We start from the raw sequence: 18,556 nt of genomic DNA, 5'->3' as shown, positions 1-18,556 counted from the left end.
CTAAGGTTACTTATAAACTTAAATGTTATGCATTGAGTGGCATACTTTGCACTTGTTCTCCTGGGAGTTCATGCGCATGCAGCTGGATGCCATCAAAGACACATGATAGAAGCAGGTATGCCATTTGCCTGCTTCGTACTGGGCAGCTTCTGTAAAGATGGCAGAAAAGATATCTTGACAAAAAAACCTGAGACGTTTCTTCTTTACAGCTGTAAAACAGCGTGCACACTTGGCAGACAGTTTTTTCTCTGACACCTTTCTATGGCTTTGGGTATCATTTCACAGGTTTCTTGATGCACTTGCGCATTTAGTTTCACTCTTTGCCATTTTAACTTCTGTACAATCTATTTCATGCTTGGGCCTTTTGGACAGCCGCAGACCTCTGGAATTTGGGGGCAGGGATGGAAAGTAGTGCTTGCTTCTGAACATCATTTTAGTGCCCACCTGTGGGAACTCTGTGCTTGACTTAGCTTGAGCACGCGCTTAATATTGTGAAATGATGCTTCATGCTTAACCTTTACTTTTCGGGGGGGGGGTCCACATTTTTGCAATGGTTTTAAAAATGCATTTCCTAAAAAATAAAAGTGATTGCTTAACACATTAGGTGTGTGCTGATTAGAAAGAATGTCAACGATAATTGGTAGTGACACTAATGAAACCAATGAGGTTCTGGCTGTTTTGCATATTAAAGAGGATTTCGAGAATTGAATGACTAAAGAGCTTTATATCTGTCATATATGTATGTTGCAGTTGCAAGACTAAATCACTAAATACCTAATACATGCTGGGGTTGGTACACATTTCCTTTTTTATTAATAAACAAAAGTCATCCTAACAATAAAGCTTTTGTAAATATCAAGCATATATACAGGTTTGGCCATCGAAGACTTTAGCTGTCAGAGTGGAATGACTGCTAACAGCTCGAAATCACTCAGACATTGTTGTGGATCAGGGACACTCAGAGACACAAAATTAACTTTAAGTTTAAAAAATGACAAGCAGTTTGAAAATAAACTGCTGCAAAGTGCCGCTCCTGTGGTACTCTGCTGCCCTAGGCCAGCCTTTATTGTAAATCCATCTCTGTTTGTTGGTTCAAGGTGACTTTTTAGATTGTTTCAATTGTCGCTCCATGGTTACTGACATACCCATTGCATGTTTCGCCATCTCATCACCAGGGTCCCATCGGACTAGTCTATTAGACCACGTTGGGATTGAACCTTTTGTACAAACATATTTATCAGGTGATGTCCTTGTTGATGGCAACCCAATGTCTAACTGTAGACAATAATGGTCAATATAAAGTTCTGTTAGAATCTTAAAGTCGTTTATCATTGCCCACTGACTAGTAGAAACACAGAAGTAATCAATGGACGAATTGCCCTGGTAACTTTTGGACGTAAAACAACCTGGAATGTCATGTAAAAAATCGTCCATTACCAGTTTGTATCCCTGATACCGGAAGCCAGAGTTAATTTTAAGGCCATCAACAATGGTTCTTCGATCAATCATAATAGGGCATGGAATATTGAGGTTGCGATCCTCCATATTGTCAAAGGTGTGATCTTGGAACCAGAACCTAATTTCCCATTAAAATCCACACCAAATATTAGCTAAAATGGAAGAACAGAGTTTCTAATAAATTATTAATGGGACTTTTAATTGTCCTACACTATCCTGTCATACTTAGTCACTGTCTCCAATATCCTTTGCTTAAATGTCTTCAAGAAAGCAAAAACGTTGTTAATGTTCAAAGCTAAAATATCAAATTTAGCCGTCACCCCAGACACTATATTCGACAATTCATTCATCTAAAAATCATTAAAAAAGCTTCATCCTTTAACCACAATGAGCCCGACAAACACTTTCCTCCTCTGATCTGCTGGGCACCATGTAAAGAATTATCCTGGTTGGTCGCACATTGTGACAAGAAGAAGCAACCATAAGTTCTTTAACTTAACACATGGAGCTGAGGGTGATCCAACAATGTAATAAAACACAATTTTTAGATGAGGAGAGATAGAAAGCTGGGTAGAGACTGCAGAAGGGACAAAACTGTCGGCAGCACTTTAAGGGACATTATTCACACCTAGTCTCACGGTTTAGGTCTACTTGTTCAAAAATATTTGACCGAAATTCTTGTGGGTCGTTTTTGGGTTGAAAATGCACGGGGAGAACCCCTTCAAAGCCTGCCCCTATTCCCTTACCCCACCCCTATTTATATTGAATTAAATTTGACTGAATTTCGAACAAGAAAAAAGCAAATAACTGGTCAAAAGTAAAAGGTCAAATCTTTTTGATCAAGTAGGCTATTACCAGTCGTAACAGCACGAAGAACTTTTTCAAGCTCTTGTCCAACTATAGTAATTCTCTCCTCCATTCTTCCAAAAACTTCTTTCAAGTAAGCATCCAAGGAACCCCTACAATGTTTCAAGGAAGGACTAATATTGGATTTCTTCTGTTTATACCCACCAAGCCATTTCGGGAAATGTTTGCTTTGCCTTTTCCCAATGTACTGCTAGTGGTTTCAGGTAAAAGCCAAATCCTGTAACGTAGAGGTGCAGAAGAGAAGTAAGAACAAATCAACCAGCTAAAGCCAAACTCACGGATAAGGGTGTCTCAAAGGCTGCAACCCGGGGCCACAGCCCACAGTCACCAACTCGAATTCCACAGATGTCCACTACCAAAAAAAAGTGGGCAGAGAAATACAAAAATAAACTCAAGGGAAGACAATGGCTCAAAGGCAAAAGGCCCACAGACACCATTGTGTAACGCTAGTTCAAAACAAAACATCGGACAAGCACTATAGCTGGACACTGAAGAGAATTGCAGAGCTGCCTTGAAGGATTATTTCCAAGTCAAAGCAGGTGATAGTAAGGTAGGTGATAAAATTATCAATACCAGTAAAATGCCTGGTAAGGTGGTCAAACGGTGAGATCCAAAGAAAAGCTGGCAATTATAGCCTTGCTGATGGAAAATACCCAACAGTCCTCAATGGTCCCATACCACTCTGTTCAAGACGCATCTTTGCCGTTTTCAATAGAGTAGATGTAACGGAGAAAGAAAAAAAAAAAAGGAGAGCAGTGGACTCTGGCCACAGGAGCTGGCAGAAACAGCAGATACAGCCTGCTCCAGCCCTGTACTGCTTAGCATGACCAGAAGAGATTATGGGCCCGATTCACAGAAGCCTTTTAGAATGGCGCAATCCCATTGGAAAGCGCTCCATGAATCAGGCCCATGCGGGTCACTGAATGCTGCCAGCTTCCTCCACCTCCATGCATTCTGTGCGGTCGTCGCGCTAGTAAAGTTTACAGGCAGAAACCGCCAGCTCTGCTTCTTAAGTGGCATCAAACAACTTTTTCTCCTTGGTAAGAGGAAAGAAGGCTAGCCCTGAAAGAGCACATGGAGTACATTGCTGCTACCGAAGCAGGACGTTTTGCCGCGGCTCCTCTGGCACTGCGCGTTTCAACACTAAACTTTGCCACGGCCAACAGGGCACAGGGATCTATTGGCGCCAGCCAAATGGGCGAATAATCTTAACAAATAAAAACAAAAACGCAATTAAAGTTTGGTCCTGTGACTACTAAGTGCCACGAAGTGCAATTACATTTTTGGGATTATGCACCTATTTGGGGCAATGTTACATGTCAGCAGCGACGCTTAAATCAATCTTGCGCTGACTTAGTGGCTGTTATGTTGTGGCGTATGGGAAAACAGGGTGCACATTTCTGCTGCAGCCACTACAGGCAGGGAGGGGTTAAAGAGTTGAGGGATGGCAGACCTCGGTTGATAGAGGCTTACACCTCAAGTCGATTTTTTTAATTGTATTTGTTTTATTTAGCACTGGGATTGAGCGAGGTTTCTCCCGAACCATGGGGGTTCCAGATTTGATGGCAGCCCCAATCCTAGATAGGAGGGGTGATGGGTGGGGATAGGGAGTATAAACGTGTACAGCCGTAACCATTGGTCTAGGATATACTAACAGAAATTGGTGGATCCCAAGGACCAGTGATAAGAAAAAGGAACTGAGCAAGAGAATCATTGAATCATTTTTCGGTCTATTCTAGGAGGAAGGATGGTCAGGTAGAGATTCCTCTCTGGAGTGGGCCTACGGATTCCAGGAGAATTAAGAGGAGAAACATCCGAGAAGTGAGAGGTCCCTACCCTGCCAGGGCCTTGCCCAAGAGAAGGAGGGAGGGTGAAGAAACCTAACCCCTTAATGCTAAAGAAAATATCCACATATTATACAGGATAATAAATATGGTTACCCAGACCAGTGGTGCCCTGTCATCTCCATCTCACAGCCAGGGGAACCCATTCGCTCCATGGTGCAATTCTGGAGATGGTAAAAGGAGGATTTCCCCCAGAGCTTGCCCACCCCTTCCTTGCTAGTGATCATAATCCTTGGGCCTAGTATCAGCTTCCCAGGAAGAAATTACATGTTATCATTAAAGGTGTTTTACATCTGCAACAATAGCAAGTGATGTCTGACTGACTGCGAGCCCTGTCCATGGGTTCAGGTACGGGAAGGGGGTGGAGAGCAGGCGAGCACAAGGTGTGCAAGCTCTGCAATGGACTCTGGTCCAAAGCCAAACAGATATCATTCAGTAGCCAATGGAAAATCATGCAGTGAATGCTCACGCTCTGCTTATTTTCAGTGGCAGACACGTTACAGGGACACAAAGAAGCTGGGGCTCCATGTCCTTGAATGCCATGATTATTTATATTAGATTGATACATGGTATATAGAACATTGGCCCATTGGGGCTGTGCACAGGCAGATCCTCATTAGTAAAGAATACACAAAACCTGCAAGGGAGCACCAACATGAGACATGAAAATGGGGAGAATAATTTAGATAGGGCCAATCTATAGCCACAAAGCTAATGGTCAAAAAAAACCACAAATGAGGCATCATTCTGTCAATCACCTCATCGGGACTTTATAAAAGGAGATACAAATATTCTGACTGATGATAAGATGGGTTTGCCAACATAGTGGTACTAGAGTGAGAACTAAACCATAGGAGAGAGGAAAGGGTGCTGGCCACCAACAAAAAAGGGCTAGAATGTTAGAGTAAGGCAAGGAGGAAATCTTGTAGAGATGTAGCCTGGTCGAGGGAACAGGATAGGTGGTGAAGTCTGAGGACCTGGGCTCAGAGACTGTGGGAGAACATACCCCAATGCCTGGAACTCTGAGAGGGAGGAGCAAATCGTACCCCACAAGTACTCGGTAAAGGTAAAGGGTGGGACAACCTTTTGGCTTAGGTTACCAAAATACACCTACCAGTCTTGCCCAGGTAGCTCTTCTAAGGCAGTCGACTTATCCTTCCAGGACCAAGACATAAACCAACCAGGACAAAGACCCCAGACACAACAAGAATCTCAATCATGAAAGAAGTGTGCAGGGACACTCTCAACCCTGTGACTATGAATGACTTTCTGAATATTGGCATAGGTAGACACATGTGAGGTGTGTTTGGAATTAGACGAGGGATGGACTTTGGACCTCTGTGTCCTTGAGACTACTTCCCTTTCACAGACTTCAAATACATACTTCTTACTTGCACTGTTTTGTCTAGAGTATCTTCCTCTTGAATTGCATACCCCGTCTGTGGGCCCTCCTCCAACTCCATCTGAGGCATGAGGAACAAACTATGTCCTGGGTAGACGACTTGGGGCTCATGTTGCCAACCCGACTAACATTAGGTCAACAATTCTCGGGATCACAATAAGTATTATGGCAAGAGAGAAGTCCTTCAAAACCAGAGCTGCAGACCTAGAGAAGAAAACAGAGGAAGCACAACACTTGTCCACCTTATTCAAGGCTTTAAACGTTTGTCAACGTCTTCAAAAGCTGGGTTAGGAGAAGAATACTCACATGTTTAGGCAGGCTGGCATATCAATGAAAGACGAGGCAAAAATGCTGCTTGAACTGAATAGGGCAGGTAAGATACTGGCTGGGTACCTAAGAGCAAGGTGCACGAAAGAAATACGAGCGGTCATAAGGAATAGTAGCGAGTGACTGACCAATTTGGAAGACATTGCTAATGCCTTCAGGGAATTCTATGGAAGGTAATGCAAGAAGGAAATATTATGGTCTTCAGAAAGAAGTCAAGAATTCCTTGACTGATGTCAACTGGCCACATTCTCACACTAAAAACCTCTAGACAAAGAAAGCCTTATTTCATTAGGCTTGAATATTCTGCCACCCCCTTCATCTCATGTCAGGCAACAGGCTTGTCACTGGCACCCTTTGAGATGTGCTAATTGTAGCTATACTGAAGCATGTTAAAAAGAACCACACAATACAGTGCAATTACTGCCCCATATCATTATTAATCACCATTATAAGTGTTGACAGGAACCTGGCTAATAGGGTAATAAAAGTCTAATCTATCTGGCTAAATCAGGACCAGTCTGGCTTTATAAACGGGAGGTAATCAAGAGACAATATCAGGCCAGTATTTCAGGTCATTTTGAATAATTCAAACATTATAATCACCAAGGTCCTTGTGGCCCTAGTGCAAAAAAACATTTAACAGGGTATCTTGGAACTATGTTTCAATCCCTTGATTCCTTTTGGCTTTAAATGTGGCTTTTGTATGTTAAGAGCACACTTTAGTGGGTGTGCTGGCGAAGGGAGCACATTCCAAGACCTTTCTTTTATCATGAGGGACCAGACAAGGCAGTCCCTTCTGCCTGCATAATTTTTTTTTTTTACTACCAGAGCCACTATTATGCATGCTATGTAACAAAGGACCTTCAGTGTATTATGAATGCCAACACCAAAGTTAAGCTTTCCACCTATGCTGTTGATATGCTACTTCACATGGCAAACCCAGAGACATTCACCAATGTTCTCAAAGTAGTAACTCATCAGTACATCCCAGAATGTCTGGCTAGTCTTTAAAAAAATCTAAAATAACTGAAACACCTCATTTGAAGCCCTTCAAGGACAAGAAGACCCTGAGGGAAGCCCAAACACTCCAAGAGCCCCCCTAAAAACACCTGCCTTCACAGCACTGTAGCAGGATATACCAAACACAAACAGCTTGTCTAGGCTCTCCATGCACAGTTTAAAAATGGCAACCAGGGTCGTTACAGATTCATCCCAATCCCCTCAACCTCATTCGTATCATCAGGAAGTGGGAGAGCATAACTAATGGCAACCCTCACAACTCGTAGGCTCATACCTGCAGACTATCAGCCCTAGTTCCACCCTGGACTGGACTGCCTGGCTGGTATAGTAACATGTCCATCCCCGAGTGTTGTGGCGGAAGGGAGCAGATGGCGCTTGTTTGGAGAAGGTCAGAAAAGGAAGACTGCTGGAGAGGTGAGGTGCTGCAGAGACTTTGGAGAAGGCTTGAGACAGGAGTGTGCTCCAGAGGGGAGCTGGAGAGGTTGCAGTAGGAGAGAGGAGGAAGTGACCTCTATGGAGGTCAAGAAAGAGGTGAGAGTTAAGGGGTGAGGAAGGAGGGAGCAAAAATCACATCAAGAGAAGCAGAAAGTAAAACCAGGAGTAGAATAGAATGCAGCAATAGGAAACGAGGAAAGAAGTGAGGGAGTAAAACCAGTAGTGGCGTGGCAGGAAGAGACAAGAGCAGAGAAAGGAGTGAGGAAATAAAATCTGCAGTGGAGTATCATTAGTAGGCTGGACATAGGGCGTAGGATCTGGAGTGAAGTAGAAGGTGTCAACAGTAACTAGGAAAGTGGAGGTGGTAGGCGATAAGAAGAAGGTGGTTGAGTAGTAGGGAGACTAGAGGGAAAAATTACTGTAAAATCAAGAGAAAAGAAAGACTGCAGAAACAGGCCAAATTGGTAGTAAGGAGACAACGACAGATGAGCAGGAGGAGGTAGACAAGAGAAGACAGACTAGATATCTCCAGCTGAGGGGAGTGTAGAGTACTGGCCAGGTGTTGACCAGGAGTAGAAGAGAAAAAAAGAAAGCAGCAAAGCACTAGAAATAAAACAGACTCTGAATTTACGAGGGTATTGAAAAGAGTGACAGAGGGCCGAATGAGGTTAATAAGCTAGAGGTAGAATGGTTCCGAAGAGCCAGGTTAGGTACCAACCAGGTCTAAGTAAAGGGAGGAGGTTTCACTGGTGGTCACAGAGCATAGTTTCGGAGAAGAGGTAGGGAGAACAGAGTCAGGAAGGAAGGCTAGTCGGGATTGGTCCTTCTTCCTCTCTCCTGGCAGTCCCCATCTCCATATGTTAGAGGACTTGAGGGTGCTAAGAAACAAGACCCCAGAAAGCAAGCACCTAGGTTCAAAAGAGCAGAGGAGGTGCTCAGGACATCCTTGAGCCAGAATGATTAGATGAATGAGGTAACTCCTATGCAACATTGGAATGGCAATGACGGAGACTCCAAAGCCTGACCACTTACCCTGAAAATGGGAAAGACTGTAAGACACATTTGTGGAAGAAGGCCAACTTCTGTTTTGTTATTTTATTGGGCAAAATTCTGTTTATATTTAAGTTGGCCCACCCCTGTATACAGTCCCTAAATAAAAATGTTGAGCTTCGAGCACCTGATCTTGCTGTAAATCCTCTGTGGCACAGGGTTTCCTGGCACAGGGTTTCCTTACACAGTTCATGGTGCTTCTCCCATCCCACCTATGGACATCGCTGGGTCCTTGCTACCAGCTTTGGGTAGTAACAGAGGTTCTCTTCAGCAGTGAGGGAGAACCAACTGGTTACGATATATCCAGATTCCAAAGATGGTTTGAAGAGGGCTCCATCACCTCTCTTTCTCTTCCTCCCCTAGAGTAATGAACTCCCTCTTCACCACCTCTTTACGCTTGCTATGGTGGTGCCACTCCTGTATGATACAGCATGCACTTGTTCCTCCTTTAGATCAGGGTCCCAGCCCAACCTTCTGGCTTGGGCATAGCATGTCCTTTCATGCCTTCCTGAGCATGCTAGATAAGGCTTTGCTAGCCACTTCCTGCTCTTCTCCAGCCTCCTCCAGATCTCTCCCACCAGCCTCCATTTGCTTAACCCACCCTCTTCCAGAAGACTTATATCCTTCCCCCAACAAACACCTTCCTCACTCTTCAACTCACTCAAAACCCCATTCGATGCGAGGGTCTGCACTTGGGAAGATAAACAGGGGATGGAATTGGCGGCCTACGAGTTTTAGCTAACCTGCCCTCTCTTGGTTATCCCCTTTTTTCACCACAGTCCCATTTCTTTGTCCATCAAGGGAGACAAGGTGGGTACGAAGAAGGGCATGCCAAATGTTCTGTCCAACTAAAAGAATAAAGTAAAGTTAGCTTGCTTTCTATATAACCATTTGATAATGCAGCACTGATGGTATCACCCAACTGTTGATTTTCGAAAAATTTGTGAAGGTCACAGCCTCATTTATCTTGTAATTCATGGTCACAGACATTCTTTAAAAACGTCTTGTCTGCACAGATCGACAACATCTGCAATGGTCTTTATTCTCTTTCTGGAGAGAAGTATGCACAGTACTTTTGGGAGATACCCAAAGTGTAGCAACTGCATGCCAGCAGCAGTGTTTATCTGCCAACCACAGTCTTTCCGTAAAGTAACACCATACAGATTATTATTAAATATGGTCAGGTAGATTTAAAAAAATCACAATGATAAAGAAACTGTGCATTACCTGATTAGAGCCATAAAGTGTCCTGGACCATGCTGCCTTTACACACGACTTCTGTACTGATCCAGTGCACAAACCTATCTGGTGGAATAATACCGATGGTCTCACCTGGATTTAAAAATAAATAGAATGTGTTTATACATTTGAGCATCTTAAGAAACTACACAAATGTTTAAAGTAATTTAAATGTTCTAATTTGGAGCCCCAATTTCAAATTAATTACCTCCACTCATGTTTAAGATTTCCATGTGAAATCTCAGTCTGATTGACTGTGTTATACAAAGTAAAGACTACGATCAAAGTATATCTATTTAGTATTGGGAAAGAATACATTCCTTTTTTCAGTCTCTTTCTGTTTCAACACCACATATGTACATCCGCACCTGTAAAATAGTTCAGAGTTTGGTCATGTGTACTTACGGTTCTCCTTGTTTAAATTAAACATCTATTCTTTCCCTTCTGTGTCCAAGCAGCTAGTCTTTCACCAGCGTTCACTTGTTCTAATCCTTTGCACTATTACACTCTTAGTCTAGGTGCTGGTTTTCTCCTACATCCTCATAAAAGGTTTATAGGGATCGTTTCGAAACAAAAGTTTCCATCACTGAAGTCTCGAAACAAAAGTTTCGAAAACAAAAGCTTCGACATGCTATTTTTAACATGCAAAAGTGCATTTCTACCGAAACCAATCCGTCGACAATAGACATGGGCTGGTTTCAATAGAAATGCATTTTTACATGTTAAAAGTAAAATGCTTTTTTGTAACTTTAAAACGTGCTGAAATTTCAGCACTGGCCAGCCCCTTGTTAAGTTTAAAAGTTTTTGCATATATTGGGGGGGATCCCCCCAGCCCCCATGACACCCCTCCCACCCCCAACCCTAACCCTAGCCCCAACCCTAAGCCCTAACGCTAATGTAGCCCCAATGTAATCCTTAAACTAACCCAAGCCCCAACCCTAACCCCAACCCCTAGCCCCTAACCCCTAACCCTAATGTAAACCCCCAATGTAACCCTTAAACTAACCCAAGCCCCAACCCTGCACTAATACTTACCTGCATTTAGATAACATTTTCGAATTTCTTTCGGAAGAATGACTATTCAAAAAAATGACTATTAGAAAAAATGTATTCTCAGAAATTGCATTTGAAAGTTTTGCTTTCGAACAAAATGACGGGATACACTCATAAAACGTAAATCTGAGTGATGCCTATTCAATTCATTCCATAAACGGTCTCCCAGGTTGTGCATCTTTATGTGGTCGGTAGCTCACTCTTCTGTGCTTGGTCAGTCAGCTCTAACTAGCAGACAAATATCATCCCTCCTCAAGAATCCATTTTGCACAGACACTCCCTCGAAAACTAATATCCCATCTCAATCCTGCCATATCTTGCCAGAACAATGAACGCTTTGGAACAAGCAAACTTCAGGATCCCAACAAACGCCCTAGACCCATTTCAATTAGGATTCCGTACCGGGCCACAACACCAAGAATGCAACCTTTCACATCCTGGACGACTTCCACAACATCACTGACAAAATGATAGACAGCCCTTCTAGTCCCCAATCTCTCTGTAACTTACAACATGGACAACACCATTCTCACAACAAACCTCTTATCTCACAGAATGAAACTCACAGAAACTGTTCTCAACTGGTTTATCTCCTACCTCACTGACCAGGCACACTTAGGTCTGCATGGCCCCCTGTTGATAAAATCCCACTCAAGTCAAATACAAGGTAACATCTACCCTCCTGTTCAACCTATACATTAAATCCCTCTTACAATGTCCAAGCACCCGCAACATCTAGCTTTACCAATATGCGGATGACATACAAATATACTTTAAGTTCTCCTCCCCTCTGAACTCCACACCCTCAAAAATTAAATTGTCTTTCCACCATACCACCCATTTGGCCACCCACGTCCTAACAATGAATCCATCCAAAATTGAATGCTACCTTACGTGGTCCCGTAGGCACAAATCCGCCATCACACCCTAGATCAAGTAACTCAACACAGACAAGCAACATGTATGCATCCCTAACCACACCAGTAAGTTCCCAAGACTCACCACTTGCCCCGCCTATCCTTTACAGATCACCCATCTGCCGTTGCTAAAGGATGCAAGCTACAGCTACAACTCTACAAGATAAGACATTTATTATATATATAGCACAGTTACAACGCATTAACAACAATCCATCAGTTCCTGTGGCGGTACAAGGTTTCCAGGCGTTCCAGGGAGTCAGCTAGGTGTAAGGTGATAACTATTCAAGGGGATGCCTAGCAATTTCTGTCCTAGAAGACAAGGGCGGGGCATCAGACTCAAATTGATTGAATAGCCATGTTTTGAGAATCTTCTTGAAGCACTGGTGTGAGGGCTCATATCTGATGTGGTGTGGGAGCGTGTTCCAGAGTTTGGGAGCCATTACTAAGAAGCTGCTAACATTTGAAACATGGGATAGAGAAATGTGCCTTATTGTTGGATCTTAATGTTCTGGTGGTTTTGTTCAAGGTGACAGAGTTGTTGATGTACAAGAGGGCCTTTTTGGCAAGACATTTGTGATATACTTCCAACCCGCAGCCTAGGCAATCACTTGACTCCCAACAACACAGTCACCCCCTGCAATCCAGAAAAAAGCAGCACCAAGACTTGTTCTACACTTACAGAAACAGTTGCACATCAATCCAGCTCTCTCCTAGCACCCCTGCATACCATACCTCTGAGAAATGCTTTCAAGGGACTCTTTACCACCCCCCCCCCCCAGTTCCCCTTTGTTATTTACAACCTCCAACTGTTCGTGTTCTTTCCTCCAACCTCCTTATCACTCCGGTCTGCTACTCCCCTCCTCCAACTGCCTGTCTCCTCTCTCCAGCCTCCTTTCCCCTTGTTCCGTCACCAAATGCTCACTCTACTCACTCTAACCCATCCCCTTTTATCATTGGGCTGTGGCGGTAATTGGGGCTGTAAGGTCTGTAGGTTTCTCACATGAGTGTATGACTGGTTAAGGGTATTTAGAACTACAGGTTTCTCAACTCAGGGTTCACGTATTCTCTCAGTGGCTCCCATTAAACACCCACAGACTGCTGTTGCTCTATGCCAGATGTGTAAGTTACTGAAGCGGACAGGAGACTACTCGGGCTTGCAGCTTACATACTTTGAATCATCCATCAAGGTCTTTACCTTCACCCAAAGTGTTTATGTAAGAATTTGAAAATTGTTTGGGACTAGAAGCATTTTGGCAACACAATTGGACTGTAGCAAATCCCTACATTGAAAGGCAAAATTGTTTTAAGGGACAGTACCAGATGACAGCATGTGCCGATCCCCTGCCTTCAGCATTGGGGCTAGGCAGGGGAACCTCCCTAGGCCACCACCAGGCCTGTCATCACGCAGCTTATGGCAGTACCCAGACATCCTTGGTGACCGCCACCCCCCACCCACCACCACCATCCAAATTTAGGATCAGGCAAGGGACTTTGTCACACATGCCATATCCTTCTTAGTTCCATCACTTAACCTTGATTCTTACATCACAAAATGTTCCTTCTTGGATCTCATATATTGACTCCTATGTCTCCTAAAAAACTGTTGCATCTCACCGAATGAGGCGCCTTAGAGATTACAGCTGCAATCCATATACTGCTCCTTGAACGTTGCATCCTATATAGATCGGCTGCTGCAGCCAGAATACTGTTCCTTCATTGTTGCATCACTCATATATTGAGTGTTAAGTTACATCCATACACTCATCGTTGCATTGATTGTTCCAGTTCATTGACTGCTGCATTCTGTATACTCCACCTTGACTGTGGGCTCCCCTATCCTGCTCCTAGTTTGTTAGACTACAAATCTGACTACATACACCGATCTTTGGACTTTTGGATCCCATATGTAGCAAGGGGAAAAATGTGCAAGCTACCAGCCAGTCATTAGTCGCATGCACACAGCTCGCCATTTCTTACATGGGGAAAATACATTATCACTGGATAGTAAGGAGGGGGAAGTTTTGAGGCCTGCCACAAGGGATTTTTGCATCACGTTTATTGTTTCACCCTGTAGATTAATTGTTGCATCCCAGTGCTGCTTGATTGTTACAACCAAAAGAATGGTCGCGTCCCATTAACTGATTGTTGATAAACTGATTGTCGAATACCACTCTGATGAATCCAACGATGTCATCACTACTTTCCCCAAGGTAGCCTTTCCTTATGTGGCCAGGGGACGGCAGCAGCTACCTGATCCTGACCCTGGGAGGACCACCTGGGGGGAGGTAACCCTCGGGGAGATGACATGACATTGTGGGAGGAAATCCCATAACCCCGTTCCATTTTAGTGAGGTTTTCTCTATTCCACATGCCTTAATGGCATATTGTCACACTCTTCATCAAACTTTTGTTAGATCCACTTTAAATCTTCCCCAACATCCCACAAAGAATAGAATGTTGAGGTCTGGGACGAGGAAGGGGCAGGGAGCGGTAAGGATCACTCCCAATGAAGTCCAATATCAACTTCCTCAATGTCATTCAAGTAACAACTGGGACGAGAAAGAACAACAGCGTAATGAAGATAACTAAGACCAGTCAACCAACGTGGCGGTCTAGTTTTTGTAGAATGTATAATCAGGGCAGGAAGTTTAAATGGGCGACCGCTACACCTGACGGGGAGAAGGAAAGGAGAGAGGTGCATATGCCGGGCTGCACCGCAACCCCTAACAACGCAGAGCACTGTGTTGAGGGGAAACACGCAGTGGCACAGTCTGGAAGCAAGCCCAAACGTGAGAGAGAGAAGACAGGTGCAGACGGCTCGTCGCTTGAGAACGCAAAGCAGCAGGAGCCACACACAATAGAAAGGGATGCAGCAAGAGTACAGGGGTTCATGGGATGTTCGCCGAGCCAACAAGCTGAAGGAGAAGGAAGCGAACAAACGCAAGAAGCAACTGGTAAACCCAGGGAACAAAGATGGGTTACTGGGTTGCCTACTAGCAAATGCCGCTGCATAGGAATAATGCAGAGGGAAGGGAACCAAAGGAAGAGAAGGCAAGAAGCAACCAGTAAGCCCAGTGAAGACAGACGGGTTGCCTCGCATAGTGTGCTGCTTCATGAGGATTAAGCGTGAAACTCCAAGAGAGGCCATTTAAGAAGTGAAAGCATTTGTGAAGCAAACTACGAATGGTTTGTTGAACCCCTATCTTAAAGGAGAAAGCAAAGTAAAGTGAATGTTCTTGAACAAGGGGCTGAAGACTCTTGAGAAAAAGGAAGCAAATATTGAACAGAATAATATGAAACAAGGCCTGATGAGCCAGCGATGGGTTAATATTATTTCTTGGATAAAGGGGAAGTGTTTTGCATGATAAAGTCCTTTCAGGAGAGCATACCATATGAGGTTACGGGTTTATAAAGGCTCGCCAGAGAAGTATATAAGGCGGGGGGCTAGAGGGTGTGTGTGTGTGTCCCTTGACTGTGGGATATATTTACACATGCCAGTGGACGCCCCACTACACCCCTTTGCCAATGAGGGAAAGAACACAGCCAAAAATGGATGTGCTAAAACCTGTGCGCACCAAATCTGCAAAACTGTGCATGGTTCACAAATCACCAAAAGGCTGCACACGCTGCCATACAAAGTAAAAGTTGGTGTAAAAACAGGACTCAATGAATGTCAGTGGGTGCTGTCACCTGTAGCAACGCCACAGAAGGGCCAACATCCGAAAATGCATTTACAATACAGTTTTCCTAATCCATTGCAACCTTTAAAGTGCTATTTTGGTGCTAATTTCAGTCATTTTCCCAGTGAGCTATTGAAATGAAAAGTGTGCTGAAATCACAGATTCTCCAGGTGGCTCAGAGAAAGCCGGGTGTCACTGACTGAAAGCTGCATAAGAAAATTAGATGTCAAACCCAGTTTAAAAGTGTTTCTTTTTCTTGAAGAAATTGCAGAATTCACCTATTTAAAGCATGTTTGTGAATGGCTTAATTCTTTTAAATGGTCAAATCCCTTGCAAACTGTGCTTATTTTTATATGTGTGAAATGAAAAGACTATAAAGTGTATTTAAAGCGACCCAGTATTGGAGTTAAGTAAAAACTTAATTCTGACCTGACAGCCAGCCTGGGAAAGATTCACACTTCAGCTTGACACTCAATTGCTACAGGAAGGCTTAAGTGATGCTGGAGATTCTCGCATATTGACAACAAAGAGAGCATCATACATTTGTCTCTGGATGAGCCAAGAACAATGGCAAGCTGCCTACTGATCTCGACAGGGGAGCTTCCTCTCCAGGAAGGGGACACACCTCCCTGATCAAAGGACTGTCACAGCAGTTGCCTGTGAAAGGGGAGTTACAAAGGATAAAAAAAAACTGCTCTGAAATTTTTGATGTTTAATCCTTTATTTGTGATTAAATGTGAAACTCTTTAACTGTGCAACCTGAAGGAGGATACATCTAAAAATTGGTAGATGTTAACCTAATTTTAGGCTTTTGCTTTGAAGACATTAATGGACCCTGTACCACCTAAGGAACCAAAGTTACAGAAAAAAATCTAATAGAAGCAAAACTATTAATGTTACATGTCTAAGACTGTATATACATGATCCAGGTAGTCAGGCAGGTAACCCCACAAATGGGACCCCTAACTCCCCTGACAAGGGCAACAGACCTATCCTGGGGTATGTGTGGACTCCCCTAGTCCAAAAGGGGGGGGGGGGTTCCAACCAAGTAGCTACCAACCCAGGAAACTTCCCTCCTAACTGTCCCCAGGAGCTAGGAATATTTTTAGCCCCCCCCCCCATCTCCAGATCTAAAATGGGGGCAACCTTCACCTCTGCCACCTTAGCAACAGCAGGGGTGTTGGCTGGTTTGGGGCTTTTATTTGTATTTTTATTCTCTACCGGTTTCTGCACTTCATAAATACGAGTCGCCTGTTCAATGACCCAGTGTAGTGATCTCTTCTTGTGAAAGTCTCTCACCAGCTGGGTCATGATGTATTTAGGGAGTGCATGAAAGAAGGTATTACTGAACTCCCTACTGTCTGTGCACACCCTCCTGGTGGTCTGCGTAAAGGCACGTTTTAGTTCTTGCACAAATTCTTGTGGGACCTGGTCTTCCCCACACAGCATATTGTAGGCGGCCTTACGGGCCTCTTGGGGGTTCCTATGTACAGATTTCTTTTTTTTTTTTTAATATGCCCGCCCTGTAAGTGGACCATCTTGGGTGATGTTGAGCCTCCAGCCCCGCAAAGAAGCTGGAGTATTCAGAGGAAAATGTCCACTTGACATATTGGATGCAACTCTGGCTATTTTATCATGTGCATATATCCATCATTTGCTCGTATAACCCAAGGTGCTCCCAGACTGAATCCTTGGCATTTTTATGATAGGGAGTTATGATGCTCCTAATGGCCTTGATCTGTTTCAGGGGATCTCTTAGTAGAGCCCTCTTAATTTTGTTGGCCTTTTTAGTCTTAGTCACCTGTGTCCACTCATCCTCTGAGTCAGAGGCACTGCTACAGGAGGTGGCTATCTAATCCTCTAGGCTCTCCCTGATTCTGCGAGCCTGAGAATGGCTGGCAGAATGTGGGGGCCTAGTTTCTTGATGCCTGTGGCGCTCAGAAGACTCTTCTAACTCTCCTCTGCTCCCAGGATTGGCTGAGTACCCCCCCACTGCCCTAGCTGGGAAGAGGTCTTTAAGATACTCTTTGTGGACCTGCTTTCCTGGAGTTATGCACCAAATTTGACAGACTGATCCTTTGGTAGGCGTTATTTTTGGGGATCCAGTTCCCTGATTCTCCTCTCACTGGAGTCTTCCTGATCAGAAAGTCTAGCCCTAACATTTGGGAATCTGTACAGAGATGCCCGCCCATCCTTTTCTGGGAGGCGCTGATCTGTCAGTCCTATGTTGCCAATTCTACTGAGGTCTAGCATCCCTGTGGTCCTGGTTTCAAATTAGCCAGTGGACATGAAGGCGGCGGAGTCCATGGTACTGAAGGGGTTAGAGTCCCTGATGACAGGGGTCCTGATGTAATGCTCAGCGGTTTCTCTGTCCCTTTCTACCTCTTCTCTTTCAACTCCTATTCCCTGGTGACATGCCAAAATCTGATTCTTTTGCTCCTCTATTAAGGCCTTATTGGTCTCAATGATTTGCTCTTGCATGGCTATCTGTTTATGGAGCCCATCATTCTTTTCACAGAGAGCCTCATTGTCTCTCTGTGTTTCCTGCCAGGTTTGGAAATACTGGGCCACTTTTTGCTGCTGGATACTCACCTCCTGAGTTTTGTCATTATTGGTCTGAGTGTTCTTTTCCAGAGCATCGTCCACTCTACTGGTGTGCTCTAGTAGCTTCTCATATTCGGTTTTAACTTCACTAAGCTCCTGGAGGGCCAGCTTTCTTTCCTCTAACTTAGTTTTTAATTGGCTGACTTCCTGGCCTAAGGCGTCCCTCTCCTGACAGAGTGCCCCTCTGTTCAGCCAGGGCGTCCCTCTGCGTTTTAAATGCACTAGATTTCTGGCGCTCTTCATCAAATTCCTCGAGAGTGGATGTCTTTAATAATTAATGTATTATTTTCTTCTTTCAAGGATTCTAGGCAGTTTTGTAAGGTGACTATCTGTTCTGCACAGACTATTATAATTTAATTGATGCTCCAGTTTCTGTTGAATCTGTTGTAAAGAGTCAACCCTTTCCCGACACTCATCTTGCAGTGTCTATAATTTGGTATCTTTCTCCGCCTACTCTTGCTTAAGGGGGGCCAGATCTTCTTTTAATTTGTGAATATACTGCCTAGCCTTTGTTTCTGATTCTTGGGTCTTCTGTAGCCTTTGCCCTGCAGAGTCTAGCTCAGTTTGGATTTTCTGTAGTGTTTCCTCTTGCTTCTTTGCCAGAACTATGTTTTCTGTATGATTTTCTATATTATTCCTATGTGGAGGTATAGGTAG

At 44.0% G+C, this 18,556-nt stretch overlaps 1 protein-coding gene across 3 annotated transcripts in view; it reads right to left on the bottom strand.

The window, feature by feature from the left end:
* Positions 1 to 18,556, bottom strand: part of LOC138513577 (ubiquinol-cytochrome-c reductase complex assembly factor 1-like) — a 778,211-nt gene that overhangs the window by 699,202 nt on the left and 60,453 nt on the right. For 2 of the 3 annotated variants that reach the window (XM_069628534.1, XM_069628535.1), the window contains exon 2: positions 9,631 to 9,735. The exons of the other annotated variant lie outside the window; for it this stretch is intronic. In XM_069628534.1, coding sequence (XP_069484635.1) covers positions 9,631 to 9,735 — 105 coding nt within the window. The remainder of the gene's footprint in view (positions 1 to 9,630; positions 9,736 to 18,556) is intronic. 3 annotated transcript variants of the gene reach the window in all.

The sequence above is a fragment of the Ambystoma mexicanum genome, chromosome 12, assembly GCF_040938575.1.
Source record: "Ambystoma mexicanum isolate Mex_15411 chromosome 12, UKY_AmexF1_1, whole genome shotgun sequence".
NCBI classification, from domain to species: domain Eukaryota; kingdom Metazoa; phylum Chordata; class Amphibia; order Caudata; family Ambystomatidae; genus Ambystoma; species Ambystoma mexicanum.
Note: the sequence above shows the minus strand (reverse complement) of the source record. Positions and strands in the feature narration are given on the sequence as shown.